Genomic DNA, 16955 nt, shown 5'->3' with positions numbered 1-16955 from the left:
TATATCCCATAAAAATAGAGACATTTTCTTTTTCCGTCTGTCCCATAAAAATAGTCATTCCATTTATGTAAAGTTATCGCCAACGCATTACTCATATATATCAATTTATTTACGATTTATACCACTAGGGGCTACCACTAAACACTAATAATAATGTGGATATCACTATCGACTAACACTATTTTAACTATACGTCTTTCCATCTTTCTTGTTTTACCAATAATGCATTAATTCTCATGTCTTTCCAAATATTCTCTCCTCACCTTTCTTGCTTTATCAATAATGTATTAATTCTCGTGCTGTTCAATATGTACTCATTTTTTTGGGCCATAGAGAGTATAAAAATATAACTGTCTCATATTGGTGTTAAAGAGAGAACTGAAACCACTATTTAAGTTTCATAAGCTTCTTTTCTTATCACCAATTGGTTTTAGGATGAAACCTATGAGTTTCTATAAATTCTGTTCACACAAAAAAGATACTCTACTTTAATTTGAGTTTCGGAATAGTTCAGAAGATCCATGGTTGAATTTCAAGAAAGTCTTATGAAGAAGTGCAAGTAATCGGTGATTTTTTGGATAATCTGAACAATAAATCATGTAATCGTAAAATTCATGTTTAGGATTTTAATTCTGTCGATGAATTATTTGCGTTGCATATTATTTGAATTAATATGAAGACGATTAATCCTATAATTGAGAGTTTATTATTTTAGGATAGAGAAAGTGATTTTCATAGTGACCGAGTGAAATCTCATAAAATGTGAAAACGTGAATGATTTGGGCTAATATTGTGTTAAATGATTTAAATAATGTTAGTATTAAATTATTAATTAGATAAGATCACTAGGAAACATTATTTTTATTAATTAGATTTTCATGTCTTTGATCAATTAGTTGTGTTAGTGAATATTGCAAAGCAAATCCATTCCGCCATCGCGTTCTAAAACATTACAAATATTTTTCTTTTATATTTGGAATGTTCAATTTTAATTTCTAGTTTTTTATGGATTTTTAAGAGAATATTATTGAGTTGCTTGACCTACCTCCGCTCCTTTTTCATCATCTTCTTTTCATAAACTCGTAGTAGTATTTCTTACCACTAAACTTCACAGATCCCAGTCCTCAGACGTGTGCTCCAACATCATCTTTTTTTCTTTTTCTTTTTTTTTTTAAATTAAAAACAAAACAAGGCCAAGTCTATATTCTTCGCATCGTTTTCTTAGCGCATTTCCCTTTCTTTCAAAGATGCTGATCACTTATTTTTTCTCATAGTCATTATCTTCTCAATCACTCATTTTTTTTGTCTTTGTCAATTAACTACTATATCTCTAATCATCTTTAATTTTTCCTTTCGGTGAATTATAAAATTAAGATAAGGTTAATTGGTTGCGGAATCTGGCAAATCTGGAATAGAAAACAAGAAAAATTGAGTTTGAAATGGAATTTATTTCTATTTTTCTTTTACAAAAATAGATTCACCTATTTATGCTCTTCACCACTAAACCACACTATTCACCTCTTTCTATTTTTTGACAACTCTATTTTTGTTGTCTGAAAATGGAGTTGAAAACTAGAGATTCTTGTTTGATGATGTCACAGTAATTCTTTTTGCTGTGAGTGTAATGAGCCACATCTGCATCGTTGCTGGTGGCTTTGATTCTAATGCGCCTATAAATATCAGCTTGTATCTCTCCATTCCAAATACACACACAATATGAAATACTCTTGCATCTTTGTAAAGAAAATATTTTTGGGAGTCCCATTAAATTTATAGGTGTTGTTTGTTGGAGATTTGGTGGAGGGATCTGTTGGGTAGAAATACAGATACAGTTGTTGTTTTCTGGTGTAGCATCATCAAGATTCACATGCAAAAGCATGGTGCCTGCTTAGTTGATACCTACCAATTACCATACCATCATCTCTCTCTGTGAAAGCTAGCTTTGAATGGTGAGAATCTTGATGATGCTGCATCGGCAATAAATGACTAGAAACCGTCGTGCTAAAAACTCAATCTTCCCTAGTTTGTATGGTTTCTGTCAGGTGGGACTTGGCCTTTTATTTTTTTCTGGGAAACTCAATACTAGCTAGTGGAGTAGTATTTTAAAAATTCTTCTACATAGTCAGTCTCTTTCTCTCTCTTTTGGATTTGACTGGTATGGAAACTTTACTGAATCACTGCTGATTATTCTTCTGCCACAGAAAAAAGTTTTGAATTTTTGATGCAACTCCTTTTCCTATTCTTTTTCTTCAGAAATTTGGATATCCAAGATTTTATCATAAAGGGCTGGAATTATTTATGGTATAATGTTTGTCTTTCCTCCACTTTTGTATTTACATCTGATTTTCAATTTTAGCAGAATTATATCTCCTGGTATGGCAACAATTAAAAGAGCAGTCTTTGGGAAAGAAGTTGAAATTAGAGGTGAGAAAATCTGGTTATATGTGTATATTTGTTTTCAATTCATTTAATCAAAATACTTTGCATAATTACATCATTGGCTCCTTGATCATTTTTAATTAGTCCAAATTCAGTAGATGGTGAAAAAGGGTAGCATGATAGTAATATATGAGTGAAAAGGAGGTAGGTGGACCTACTATTCTGTTACACATCGACTGCAGTTTGCAAGTTGCTCTGATTGTACACTTCCCCATCTCTAGGCTTATCCTCAGTGACCCCTTCATTCATAACATAAATGTGTAGTATTTGCCTTCCACTTGTTGAGCTTTTTTCTTGCAGCGCCAGCCTAGCTAGTTTTGTTATTGAAATCAAGATCCTGTTATTCCAGTTGTTGGTCAGTCAATTTTCCCCTTTGCCCATATTCTAGCTCACTCACACTGAGGCTGCTTGGTAGTAGGATGAACACCCAAATTGGAAAGTTACTAGTATGTCATTCCCAAAAGATTTGTGCACTTTACGCTTGGCAATTTAACTGCTTCTAATTGTTGCAATTTTATTGCTTAAAATTACAGTGAATGAGTTGAACCAGCTTGACTTTAGCAGTACTGTACTTAATTTGCTCTGATTGCATTCTTAATTCTTACTTGGTCATCAAATTTTAAGATATACTATTAATATTCTCAAAACTACTTGAAATATTCGGCAGCTCATCAACTTGTTATTCTTCATGGAGAGAAGCCTTCTTGGTAAAAGATAGTATGAAAAATGAAGCTTGACAATCAGTAACTTGTTCTTCTTAATGGAAAACACCATTGCTTTACAACGTTTGTAACTACTATCATTTGAATGACAATTCATTGAAGTAATGGAGGATATTATTCGTGTATGATTTTAATTGATATAAACGAGTTCATCAATGTTGTCCTAGTGGACTAGCTATATATGATCTTATGTTGTTGACAATATGAGATGAATCTATGTTGAAGGAGGCAACATAGAATTAGATATCATGTCTGAGACTAATGAGTTCTTAGTTTTTGTTTAATTTTGCAGGTTGTTACAGATTAACAAGTGAGAGGTTATGTTGTGTAATGTTGCAATAGATTTTTCAAACATTGAATTTAATATGAGTTTGAATCGTACAGAAAGGGCAACCCCACAAAGCATATGGGCAAGAGGAGATGCAGTCTATCATCAAATGAATTTCAAATGTTAATAAATACTATCGAGTATTTATATGATTCTGCCGACATTTTGATGTATATTCAGATGTACGTACGTGTTGTAATTTGTCCACACGCTGCGAACATTAACCCTAATCAACGTAACTCCTCTTTCAATCTCTCAACATATATATAATATAGGTAAGAAGAGATCGTTTGTAGGTGTTGCTCTTGGAGGACTTTCAAGTAGTGATCAAAGCCTTATTTGTAAGTAGAGATCGATCAAATCTAACAGGCGCTCCCCTTCTCAAACTCCAACTTCAAATAATGTTCATATTGCATGGCACTTCCAAATAATATACGAGTAGAATTTATGTCGTTGTAAAGTTCAAATTTGTATCTCTCTCTCAAACATTGATTGATTGATATAGGTGATTGGAAACAGCAATTCTCACTTAATATCATTCTAAAATATCTTACAAACTACTGATATAAATGTAGGGTAAATGGGAATTAATTAAAGAGGTGGAAATAGCATATTTATAAGACCATTTTTGTAACTGTTCGCCATCAATTTACTGGAAATGGGAATTAATTCATTTGTTTTCATTCCTTCTATCTCAATAATTCAAATATTTTACTACATGTTTATATACTTATATACGGGGGAATACTTTATATAGAGGGATCCACCAAAATATAGAAGGCATCTATCTGGGTCCTGGTTCATCTGTGGTGTATTCGATTAATAGTACCACTAGTGCAAGCCTTAATTGATTCCACACAATCTGTCCTTTTTTCCTTTAGTTTTGATTGGTCAACTCAGTTTTAGTTGAACAATAACTATGGTCTATGGACTTTTCTGTTTAATTAAGATTTTTTTTTTAATTTAGATTTAGATATGTGTTCGTGAAGATCTGAGTCATTAGTGCAATTAACCCAAGTTCTTAGCTATGAATTTAACAAAAATCAGGCGATGTGGTGATGGGTTATTTTGTAGATTATGATGCTATATTGACGGTGGGTATGTGTTAGATGCCTACCATAATTTGCCTCCAAACTCCAAACCCATAGCCAAAGATACTGCTTTTTACCGTTAAGTACTCCTTCGGTACCAAACTCCTAATAAATATACTTCCTTCGTGCCATAAAAATATGTGCATTCTAAATGGAAAGTTATCTTAATTTAATATTACTAATAAATGCGGGTCATATTATTCACTAACACTACTTTAACAACTTTTTTCCTTCTATTTTTTACTTTATCAATTTTATTATTATTCTCATGCCATATCACGTGTTCATATTTTTGTGGGACGGTAAGTAAAATATTTAGATTTTGGTATTGAATCTTATATAGTGTACAATGAAAATCTTTGAGTTGCCATCATTCGAGAGTTTCTTTTCTACTGTGAAGGTTTAAAGTGGCAGAGTTTTCGAGGTTTACTTTTAAAGGGATCACGTGCGCTGAAATTTGGTTTATTGAACAACATGCGTCTTCTTCTTGCTCTCTCCGTTTCAAGGAAGATGACCTCTTCCTTGGATGACATGAGAATTTATGCAACTTTATTCTGTTAGTGAAATGAAGAGAGTAAAGTAAATATAAAAAAAAGGGGTAAAGAAAAATGTGTTTCCGTAATGAGTGATCTTGGTAGGGGGACAAACCAAAACAAAAATTGAGTCATCTTTAATGGGACAAAGAGAGTACATTTTGAATTTTGAATTTTGAATTCTTCATGATGGTCAATTTTTCAATCGGTTCGTGTTTAGAAATTATGACACAAATGTTAATGTAAATTTAGTAAAACATGAGAAATAAAATATATAATTAAAATATTATTAATAAAAAAAATTGATCTTTTCGTTAGAGGAAAAACCTTAAAAAATAGAAATTAGCCTCTTTTATGACAAACCACAATTTAAAAAAAGCTATTTTAAGGGATAGAAGGTCACTACAAAAAAAACTTAACTTTTAAGGATAAAAGATTGAGATCCAATTTATTTGCGTCGATTGTTTTTTAAAAAAAGCATAACAATTTAGGACGCAAATAAAACATTTCTAAATTAAAAAGTAATTAACTTAAAATCTTTTATTTTTTAGAACGCTTCCATTTGCGTCCTATAATTTTAATTGGGACACCAACTATAAGAACACTTTTTGAAGCATTGGTTATAAATTTAGAAACACAAATGAGTGTATTTAATTGCTTTAAGAAAATGTCCTTAATAAATTTTTTTGTTGTTGCAATGGGAGTATATAATTAGTGAATATTAAATGGATTCATCTTTATTTATTAACTTTGAGATTTTATAAAGATTTCTTCCTTTCATTTCGACAAAAATATTTTCATATAAATTCAATCAATTAAATTTTGCGAATTATAAAGCATATATTGAAAAATTGGATACAGATATACTCCCTTTGTCCCAAAAAATAAGGACATTTGGGACAGCGTAGGTATTAATGCATAATTGGATATGGAGACTTTTAATATTATTAGTGTTTAATGGAGACCCTAATGATATAAGTTGTAAATAAATTGATGTATATGTAAAGAGTTTAAGAGAAGTTTCAATACATGGAAATGAAATAATTTTATGTAAAGAGTTTAAGAGAAGTTTCCATACATGGAAATGAAACAATTTTATGGAATGGATGAAAAAAGAAATTGTCCTTATTTTCTGGAACTGACGGAGTATAAAAAATGGAATGCAATTAACACCGTTAAAATAGCATAATGTCAAATCAAGATTTTAAATGAAAACATCGAATAAGTTTATTATGAAACCAAATTAAGAGAAACATGATTTCTTAGTCGTTTGCCAAAAACAATGCAACTAGACATGAGGTTGGAGATAAACTGGAAGACCATAGAGTGGTGTGGGCATTGGATCACATACAACTTTCTCATGAGGATTGACGAGTTTCCACCTATATCTTTTCACCACATTATGCAAAAATAGTAGTATCTCGAGCCTAGCAAACTCTTTCCCTAGGCACATCCTTGGCCCCCCACCAAACGCCACATACGTGTAGGGGGCCGGCCCCAGTGCCTCTTCAAATCTAGATGGATCAAACTTGGTGTTGCTAGTAAAATAGCTCGGGTCCATATGGGTGCTGTTGGCGCTCCAATACAACTAAAAACAACAAACAAACATAATTAATAACCATGCATCATTTACTACTTTATACTCCATACTTCATCAGTCACACATTTCTTAAAATAGAAATATCAATCTCTCTGTTTTTTATTCTCTTTATACTTTTATACCTTGGAGCCCTTGGGAATGTGGTAGCCACCGTAGCTTATGTCCGTCAAGGCTTCCCTGAAAGCACCAATGACCGGTGGTGCCAGCCTCATTGCTTCACACACCACGCTCCACGTGTACTTCATCTTCTGCAAGTCCTCCCACTGCACAGACTCTCCTATATCCTCGTGCTCTGACGACATCTCCAATCGTTCATTAATTAAAAAACAAAAACACATGGAGTACAAATTAATAAAGAAAAATAGAGAGCAAATATATACCTTTGAAGACGTTGTCATAAATATCAGGGCGTTCGGCGAGCCACTTCATCGCTATAGTTATCGCAACACTGGAGGTGTCGTGTCCAGCGAAAAGAAGCATGAGGATGTTGTTGACAATCACTGACTCAGACATGTACTTGCCGTTCTCATCTGGGGTGTTTAGTAGATGAGACAGAAGGTCTACTTTCTGCTCCGAACTAACTTTCCTTGCTCTCACTATCTTGAGCAGTTCCTCCTTGATAGCCCTTGTAGCTATCTTTCCTTTCCAGAATCTCGTCCCAGGAAAATTAATAGGAATTGAGATTATCCCTTTCAGAAATATATTAAACATAGTAGCAAGCTTCCCAATATGCTCCTCATCTTCAAGCCCCATGAAAAGCCTACACGCTAGCTCAAACGTGTATTGCTTGATCGTAGGGAACACTTTGACCTCATGTTTACCTAAGCACAAACAGTAATTAATAACACATGCATATGCATTTTACAACCAAACCAGAGACCAAATCTCAGCCACACGATTTTATATACATACCTTGCCAGTGAGTCTTGATATGGTGTTGGGAAACCATATTTATTCTGTTGATGTAAAGCTTTGTGAAAGCGTCGGGGCTGACGAAATATGACACCATCTTCCTCATGAGGCAGCCTTCTTCTCCTGCGGTGGTGGAGACGCACTGCCCCAGCAGCTTCCTGACGGAGCTCGGCCACCAAACTGTAACCGTCTTGTTCTCATTGCTGAACAAGAATTTGTTACCTGCAGCTCCACACATGAACACCACCTTCTCCCCCATTATATGACTCTTGAAAACTTGAGAATTGTATTTCTCCACTCTCTTCATCACAAACCTCTCCGGCTCTCCATCCACTCCAGCGCGGAAGAACTCCACCGTTTCACCCAGAATCGGCCATCCGTAGCTTCCCGGAGGCAGATTCAGCGCCCTATTTCTTAACCTCCTTCGTAAAACCTCCAAAATTATTATCACAAAAGCTGCAATGCTCAAAACTGTAATATCCATTGTTGTGTTTGAATTGCTTCTATCAATGTGTGAAATGAAATATATAGAGAGCTAAGATAATGGAATTTGCGATTACACCATCTCCAACTGTACACTAAAACCTAAAATGGGATAGGTAATTAGCTCCAATAGTAATCCAAAACTAATCTCATTTTTGGTTTTTAAGAAAAAAAATACCTTATCTTTAGGTTTACACTAAGCTCAAACAAAAAAAAAAAATTCAATTTTTACGAGTAAAAAATCACATTATAGAGAATATTCAAATTTGAGTTTAGTGTAAATAGTTGAAGTAAAATCATATTTAATGTGATATTTACACTAAAATAAGTTTGAGTTTTGTATAAATGGTTGGAGATGTTCTTAGACCACTAGCAATGGTGACATATCTCCGGAGCCCATCTCAGAGCCTATTTACATTTTTTCCTGCCACATTAGCAGACCCATCTCAGAGCTTATCTCCCTGCAATGAGAGTCTATTCCAGAGTCCATCTCATTTCCACATCAACAATATTTTATTATTTTACTTATAATTGTTAGTCTGAAATAAAATGATATAAAATAGCAAGAAAAATAAATTAAAGACAACGTAATAAAAAACAAATTTCATTAAAAAGCCTACATTTATAAAAAATACTAAAAAAAATAAACTAAAAATATTGATAAAAACATTAAAAATATTGTGACTAAAGAGAAGTATAATGTAGAGTGAGATAAAATAAAATGAGATTAAATGTGAATAATTGGTGGGGAATGGAGTATATATAAAGTATAAAAAATGAATTAAAAAAAAAAAGAGAGAAAGAGAACCGCCGATGCATCGGCTGAGGCGTGGAAGCCGAAAAGAGTGATCATCGGCTCCCTCTCCACAATGGAGGCCGATGGGAGCCGATGGGGGGGGGGGGGCTGCGATCGGCCCCATTGCTACTGCTCTCAAGTAATGCTGATTTATTGATTTTGTCCTTGTATGATAATGATACATGCTTTACTCTCGAGATTGAAGCTTTAGTCACGAGTTTCTGTTGGTAGTGGTGCAGCCGAGCCCCCTATCACTTAATAGTTTCAATTTTCAAATTTTGGCACAGAAATGTGTGACATATACATTGAAATGATGCGCTTAATCAATCCTTGCCATCATTAATTTCGTGTTGAAGATAAACAGCATTACCAATATTGCATAGTGGGAAATGCTGACCTTCTATAGATTTAGGTCATGGCATGATTATCAGTGTGTAGTGGGAATTGTTAACCTTCAACCAACCAAATGGTACTATATGCATGGCATGATTATCAGTGTGTAGTGGGAATTGTTAACCTTCAACCAACCAAATGGTACTATATGCACTACATTAAACATACTTTTTAATGCTATTAATGATGTTAATTTGTGTGTTTAACTATATCACCAATACTTCATAAAGCCTCTTTATTTTTAGTGTTCCAACTAAAATTAGTGGATAAGATTAAGATGATTTATCCTTGTCTAAAAACTCTTTTGCATTATAAATTATGGTATTTTTAAACAATTTCAAACACTAGTACGTAATTGCATCTTAATTTTTGTCTTTAAAAGTAAGTTTTTTTTAGTGATGATATATTAGATGATTTGTTAATGAAGAGTAAATGGCGTATGGAGTATTTTTAATTAATTGGTAGTATATGCGATCAATTTATGGAAGAGAATGTGACTATAGAAATATTAACGATGAAACAGTTCAATCGGTAAAATGCTTCCACCTATCTTGTTTGGTAGCCTAGATAAGACAAGATATATGAGTTATATAGGTTATTTGAGTGTTTGGTATATAAATAAGGTCCATGTTAGGCCATCAAAGCTCATACTCGCCCACTAAGGCTCGGGGCGAATTAGTTCAAAATGGTAGATTATTTAACAGTCCAAAAAAGTGAGATGACATATCCTTATCTTAAAACCCATCTTATATTAATTTAACATGCCTATCAAACATTCACTTAATTAATAGGTTGGAGGTTTCACTAGTTAGAATACTCATCATTAACCCACTTTTTTTTAAAGAATTTCTAAATTGAAAATTATGTTGTTCACTTTTTTTTTTCTTTTTACCAATTCTTATTTGTAATTTCTTTTTATATTTATAACTTTTAATTTAATTAATTGATTTACGAATGATGGGAACTGGAAATCATGGGACCATGGCATTCAATTGCAGTAGCTTTCACACAAACGTAATTCCTTAAAGTTTCGGCTTCTCCATTTGATTCCAACAGTAAAACTAGCACAAGCATTCTAAAGAAAAGTATGGGACCTTCTTCATTGACGATAAAAAAGAATAAAAAATTTGTGGGCATATTATTTGATTTATATTGAACGGTATGAACTTGATTAGATGGTAAGTTTTACACACATAATATATAAACTTGATGTTTTGATGTTACTTAGATACTATTAAACAAAGCCACTAACCAATTTTAAGAAAACATGTATTGTTAAAATTGAAATAAAAGTAAATAAAAGTAGCCAATTAAAGGAAGAAATAAAAAAAAGTGAGATATACGAAAGACCAATGAGCACTATTTGCTATCCCATACGGATTAATGAGAGAAACTGACATGTAAATAGTGATTGCTGGCTTGTCCAAACTGGAAATTATAAAACTAAAACAAATAATATTTGAGTGTCCCCCACCTCTATCCCATGATATAAGTTGAGATCAGATGGAACTAGTTTTTGCAATAATTGAGTTGAAATTCTATAACCAATTGGAAATCAAATAGTGATGCTCACTTTTAATAGACACAGTACATGTAGATATTTTTAGAAGCCACGTGGACCTTTCCAAATTTATTGTATTTTCACACAACCATATATAAAATCAAATTTGATCCAAATAAAAATATTTTGCATGCAATAAAGCCACTATATAAACATTTTGGCTCAATTCGATTCCCATTTTAAACATTAATTATCCGAATTGTCAATAAAGTAAAATATTTCTTCATTCGTACTAGTATTTTGAAACAGCTAGAGTGGCAGAATGCCAAGAGTCATTTTATTATCTAACATTACAATTTGAAGCCATTTTTATCAAGTTGAATGTTGTCGACCAATATATGAAACTCAGCTCGCTTAAAACACACCCAAAACAATCCCTCTCCTTAAATAGTACACTAAATCCTTCTAAAATTATTCCCAGATTAGACTGCATAGCTGCCTGCAGGTGGCTGACCGGCAGCGGCTGCTGCCTTAGGCTTGGCTTTCTCGACCACAATGGCTTGTGTTGTGAGCACCATTCCAGCAACTGAAGCTGCGTTTTGCAGGGCGCATCTCGTCACCTTGGCTGGGTCAATCACTCCAGACTCTACCAAGTTCTCGTACGAATCAGTAAGCGCATTGTAACCAAACTCCCATTCATTGGCCCTCACTTTCTCCACAACTACCTCGCCTTCCACCCCAGCATTTTGGGCAATTAAAGCTGCCGGCGCTACTAAAGCCTGCAATTACATATCAAAATTCATGAATACATTCTCATTTCATGCAGTCGCTACTAAAGAAGTGAAGCAGTCGTCACCTTTTGTATGATATCAGCACCAAGTCGCTCATCAGCATCGTCAAGCTTGTCCTTGATCTCTGGGACGAAAGTTGAGAGATGCACCAACGCAGCTCCGCCACCGGGCACAATTCCTTCCTCAATGGCAGCAAATGTTGCATTTTTGGCATCTTCAATACGGAGCTTGCAGTCCTCAAGCTCAGTCTCTGTTGCAGCACCAACTTTGATAACAGCAACACCACCAGACAGCTTGGCAATTCTCTCAGCAAGTTTCTCGGAGTCGTAAACAGAATCAGTCTCAGAAAGCTCCCGTTTAAGTTGAGCAATTCTAGCCTGCAGCTCATCCTTGGATGCAGCATCGGCAATTACTGTAGTCGAGTCCTTGGAGATGGTTATTTTTCTAGCAATACCCAGCTGGTCAATATCAGTGTCTTCCACACGCAATCCCAAATCAGTAGCTTGATACTCAGCCCCTGCAACACAGCAAAACTGAACTAAAAATTTTGCACGAGATCCTCAACAAATACAATAAATGATGTTTCTATGCTCGACTGCAGTTCTTCTCCTGTGGAACCCCCTCTGTTTTCACTACACACATTCACAGATATGTCACACATACCAGTCAAAATGGCAATATCTTGAAGAAGAGCTTTCCTCCGTTCTCCAAATCCAGGGGCTTTGATGGCTGCCACATTTACGACACCTCGGAGCTTGTTTACAACGAGGGTTGCCAAAGCTTCTCCAGTGACATCTTCAGCAATAATGAGTAAAGGTGCCCTTAACTGGGTGGTTTTCTCTAACAAAGGAATGATGTCCTTGATTGCTGAGATCTTCTGGTCTGTAACTAATACCCTAGCATTCTCGAACTCAACAGTCAGCTTCTCTGGGTTTGTGACAAATTGCGGAGAGATATATCCTCTGTCAATCTGTGATTAGAAAATACCAGCATTGGTCAAGTACTTTAAGCAAGATTAAAACATGACATGTTAAGGGCAAGCACCCCTCCCCCAAAACACCCAAAAACTGTAATAGCAGAGAGCAATGCACGTCAAGAAGAAGAAAACCCTTGATGCACACCTCCATTCCTTCTTCTACATCGACAGTGGTCTCAAAGGAGGATGATGACTCAATGGACAGAACGCCATCCGGTCCAACCTTGTCAATCGCATCAGCAATCATTGTCCCAATTATCTCATCATTCCCAGCAGAGATGGATGCAATGGCTGCAAGCAACAAAAACAAACTTTTAGTATAGAAACTACTAATTCTTTTTTTATAGAGAGTGGTGACATCATTAGAAGAAGACCACACGAAGTTCACAGGTGCAACCTCATGAATGCAAAATACCTTTAATATCATCCCGGCCCTTGACTGGCCTAGCCTTCTTTTCGAGCTCATCAACTAAACCCTGTACGGTTTTCTCAATTCCTTTCTTCACAGCAACTGCGTTGGCACCCGATGTAACACTGAGCAGGCCAAGTTTGATAACTTCACGTGCAAGAACAGATGCAGTGGTAGTCCCATCACCGGCGGAATCATTTGTCTTGCTAGCAACCTTCAACATAACATGCGCACTCAGTAAGAAATTGAATAACAAAAGGAGAGGTCTGGATATTTGGTAAAAATCAGCCAAACAAGTGGCTTGCTTTGATGTACAAGAATGCTAATATAGTAACTGATTTTCCAAGAACGGAGAAGACAAAAGATAAAGAACTAACCTCCCTAATCAGAGCAGCGCCGGCATTTTCCATAGCATCAGGCAACTCAATGGCACGTGCAATTGTAACCCCATCATTGACCACCTTAGGGGACCCAAACTCATCCAAGACAACATTCCTTCCTACACACAGTTAAAAAAACTTAAACTGGGTGTAACAACACAAAAGAGCAACAAAGCAGGACATGCTTTTAGACACCAGCAGCCAGAATGTGCAGAGCACATACTAGCAAAGAACAGAAAAAAAGAAAGAAAAAAAAATTGTACCAGCAGCTTACATTGCCTAGCACACCATTTGAAAAATATTGGATATATTTCAAATAAGTTAGCGTTGTTTGAAATCGTCAGACAATGAAATCTGCTGTCCCTACTCGGTCTACAAAAATGCTTCACAGGATAAAGTTTGGACGATTCCACAAGTATTACTATTTTCAAACAAGCAGACGACACTAACAAAACTCTACTATGTAATGAAGCCTAAAACATCGACATTCAATGCCACATACAACAGTTACAATCTTCTGCCAATCTGCCCGATCATCAAGGTGGAGATCAATCGTATAGAAACAAAAAAACATCATTTTTCTCGCTCCCCATCTCATAATAAAGCGAAAAACAAAGACAAACAGCAAATACCAAAACCAACAGCTCCAGTGGTTGATAAAAGTCACAAATTCAATGAAACTGCGGTGAGGATAACAACACCAGTTCTCCAGTAATTACCCCTGGGACCAAGAGTGAGGCCGACAGCGTTGGCGAGCTTATCGATCCCGGACTGCATTGCAGAGCGCGATTTCTGATCAAAGGCGATCTCCTTAGCATTGGCCTTCACCACAAAGCGATTCCTGGACTGCTTCTGCCCCTGCTGCAATAGCTGCTTCACCTTCCTATTCTTCAACCCATTCTATATAAGCACAAATGAATAAATACATTAACATACATAGAAAACAAACCAAACAAAATACAAAGTCATAGACAAGTGTATGTAAGTGCAGCACCTGTTTAGATGAGGAAGGGAGGATGGAGGCGGTCGAGATTGTGTTTGCAGACGCCATTTCTGTTTTTGCGAGGTTTGGGGAATGAAGAAGAAATGGAGTTTCTTGTTAGGGGTTTAGTTGACAAACTAGGGCTTAGAGTGTGTGCGCGACAGAGATGTTTAGCTTCCAGAAGCTTCTCTCACTATTCAATTTCAATTCTATTTACTCACAAAATACGAAACTAAACAATTTCTCTTTATAATCTTGTTACTACATTTATTTTTCTAGTTCTAAAACATTTTGATGATAGTAAATATATACACCACCGAATTACAAAGTTCAAATTTTTCTCATTGCAGTCAAAATATATATTCACTGGAATACTTTTACAACTTTTAAAATACACTCTCATTCCATACAAGTCACTTTTAAAATACACTCTCATTCCATATACGTCTTCTAATTTTATCTTTTTTAGTCTCTCCATAAAAAATATGTAATACTTTTCACACCGATAAAATTCTCCATAATTATTTTCACATTTTCACATTAAATTATTTAGAGTATGTTTGATAAATTTGTAAGTCTAAAAACAATTTCTATGAAACTGAACTAGGATTTGTGTTTGGTTACAAAATTGGGCTAGTGAAAATGGGCTTTAGGGTATTTGGTTATAAAATACACACATGAAGAGTAAGAATCCTATACCAAGGGAGGATGGTTAGGACTTAGGATTTTGTCTCATTTGGCTTGCTTACTTTCATATAAAAGTAGCGGATCACTTAAAAAAGAGCGGGTCCGTGTGAAACACTTTCAAGCTTATCAAATACGATGTCAAAAAAATGTGAGCAGTGAGCTTTTCTAATATTTTCAAGCTTATCAGACATATTATATGGCATTCGATCCGATATTTTAACTTTGCTTCCAACTTACACCGGCCCAGCTTCTCATCCCCTCAACACATCATGTTTATTCTCATAGTAATACTAGTAATTATATAAACCATCACGATAATTATTAATTACTGTAGGTACTAAAAGTGACTAGCCTTATACTAGGGTGTGTTCACTTTGAAAAAATTGGCCCGGGAAGAATTGGGCCAATTCTTATGTTCACTTTCCACTCTTATAATTGAGGTGAGATCCGCACTATTCATGCCAATTGAGGAAAAATTGAATCTTGAATAAGTAAGATTTGGGTGTGCATTGAAAAGTGCACCAAAAAATGGACTTAGTTCTACATATTTGCCCCACCTTTTCACTTTTTCACCTTTCCACATTTCCACTTAGAGGGATAAATTTATCAATCTATAATTCTATTAAGTCAAAGTCTTTATTTTATACTCTGTATAATATTTGGATCAATTCTTGGGTCAATTCTAGTATACTAAACAAGAGGGAACATATGAGATATGTGGCTAATTATGGCTCAAATCTTGACGGGCCCAAATTGGTAGAAATGAAATATGAGAAAGTCCAGCTAAAAAATGTTATAAAAAACAAAAATTAGACATAGATATATACATATATATAGAGGAGTGATCAATGCTTAACTAATTTTAAGGGTATAACTAGAGAATACATCTCAGCCACACATTTTTATACTTTAAATTAATCCTATGGCTTAAATAATCATATTGCTTAGATATAACCCAAGGGCATTTTTGGAAATTAATTCAAATTTACGATTTCTTCACCATTACCATATTTGTGTATTTTCACCAAATTTAGCTCAGCTCATTCATGATTCATGATTTCTTTCAAACTTATGATTTCTTCCAAAATTCACGATTCCTGGTCGTTAATCATCTGGATTTGATCACGATCTGATTCCAGATTTCAGATTTATCATGATTCCAGATTTGTTCATCTCGTTCGTGATTTCCTGAGTTCTAATCATTCGTCAAGCGTGATTTCCATATTCGATTCCTGATCGATCGTCCTTCATCGTGAATAGTCTGAATTGCTATATGAATTCAATTCTGAAATACGATCATTCTGCTAACCTACACCGCTCGCCGATGGCTCAAATTAGCTTCAACAAGGTTGCCGCAATGCTAGCGTATGCCGCCGTCGCGATCTCGGCATTCGCTGCCACCGCTTCAGCTCAGGCTCCGGCACCGGCTCCAGAATCCGTCTCCGGAGATTCATTGTCGTTGTCGATCTCCGGAACCGCCGTCGCCGCGTCAGTTCTCCTATCCGCCGCCGCGCTGCTCAAGCATTGAATTGAGTGATTTGAATCACTGAAACTAGAATTGCTGTATTTTTCCCCCTTTTATGTATGGATTTTTATGATTCATAGTAGTAGTAGTAGCGATTTGTTGTGGTTGGCTGGGTATTATTGATATATTCTTTGTATTTTATAAATTTATGAGTAATAAAGTGAGATCTTTGCTTATTAATAAAGCTAAATTTCTATTTTCTTTTCACGTGTTTCGTAATTTTGAATTTTAGAATGATCGTATCTGTGAATTATAGTGAAGCAAACATGCTTTACAGTGAAATAAATATACTCTACATTGAAGTAAATAGTTAACAAAATATTGAATTTAATTGAAACGGATGAGCTTTATAATTGAACTAAATAACACATATTATGAACTAAAATGGTCATGAACGCTTGAAGTTT

At 35.0% G+C, this 16955-nt stretch overlaps 3 protein-coding genes and 1 long non-coding RNA gene across 4 annotated transcripts in view; 1 reads left to right on the top strand and 3 right to left on the bottom strand.

The window, feature by feature from the left end:
- The first annotated feature begins 1375 nt into the window (after nucleotides 1–1375).
- Nucleotides 1376–3949, top strand: LOC125220102. The gene is made up of 2 exons (XR_007176294.1): nucleotides 1376–2424; nucleotides 3454–3949. It is a non-coding gene; the product is annotated as an uncharacterized LOC125220102 (long non-coding RNA).
- Nucleotides 3950–6356: 2407 nt separating this feature from the next.
- On the bottom strand, nucleotides 6357–8109 carry LOC125222431 (beta-amyrin 28-monooxygenase-like). Its single transcript, XM_048125036.1, has 4 exons — nucleotides 7626–8109; nucleotides 7094–7534; nucleotides 6836–7005; nucleotides 6357–6701 (listed from the first exon to the last, which is right to left on the bottom strand). The coding sequence occupies exons 1-4, from the start codon at nucleotides 8107–8109 to the stop codon at nucleotides 6402–6404; spliced, it is 1395 nt and encodes a 464-aa protein (XP_047980993.1). The 3' UTR covers nucleotides 6357–6401.
- Nucleotides 8110–11113: 3004 nt separating this feature from the next.
- On the bottom strand, nucleotides 11114–14508 carry LOC125222430 (ruBisCO large subunit-binding protein subunit alpha-like). Its single transcript, XM_048125035.1, has 8 exons — nucleotides 14349–14508; nucleotides 14074–14254; nucleotides 13352–13473; nucleotides 12981–13188; nucleotides 12711–12856; nucleotides 12253–12559; nucleotides 11655–12106; nucleotides 11114–11577 (listed from the first exon to the last, which is right to left on the bottom strand). The coding sequence occupies exons 1-8, from the start codon at nucleotides 14403–14405 to the stop codon at nucleotides 11281–11283; spliced, it is 1770 nt and encodes a 589-aa protein (XP_047980992.1). The 5' UTR covers nucleotides 14406–14508; the 3' UTR covers nucleotides 11114–11280.
- A 1925-nt stretch (nucleotides 14509–16433) lies between these two features.
- The window catches only part of LOC125221295 (homeobox-leucine zipper protein REVOLUTA-like), a 4603-nt gene continuing 4081 nt past the window's right edge, over nucleotides 16434–16955 (bottom strand). The window contains exon 13 of the mRNA XM_048123418.1: nucleotides 16434–16536. Coding sequence (XP_047979375.1) covers nucleotides 16434–16536 — 103 coding nt within the window. The remainder of the gene's footprint in view (nucleotides 16537–16955) is intronic.

This window comes from Salvia hispanica, chromosome 4, assembly GCF_023119035.1.
Source record: "Salvia hispanica cultivar TCC Black 2014 chromosome 4, UniMelb_Shisp_WGS_1.0, whole genome shotgun sequence".
Taxonomy (NCBI): Eukaryota; Viridiplantae; Streptophyta; class Magnoliopsida; order Lamiales; family Lamiaceae; genus Salvia; species Salvia hispanica.
This window is presented reverse-complemented; position numbering and strand designations above follow the sequence as displayed.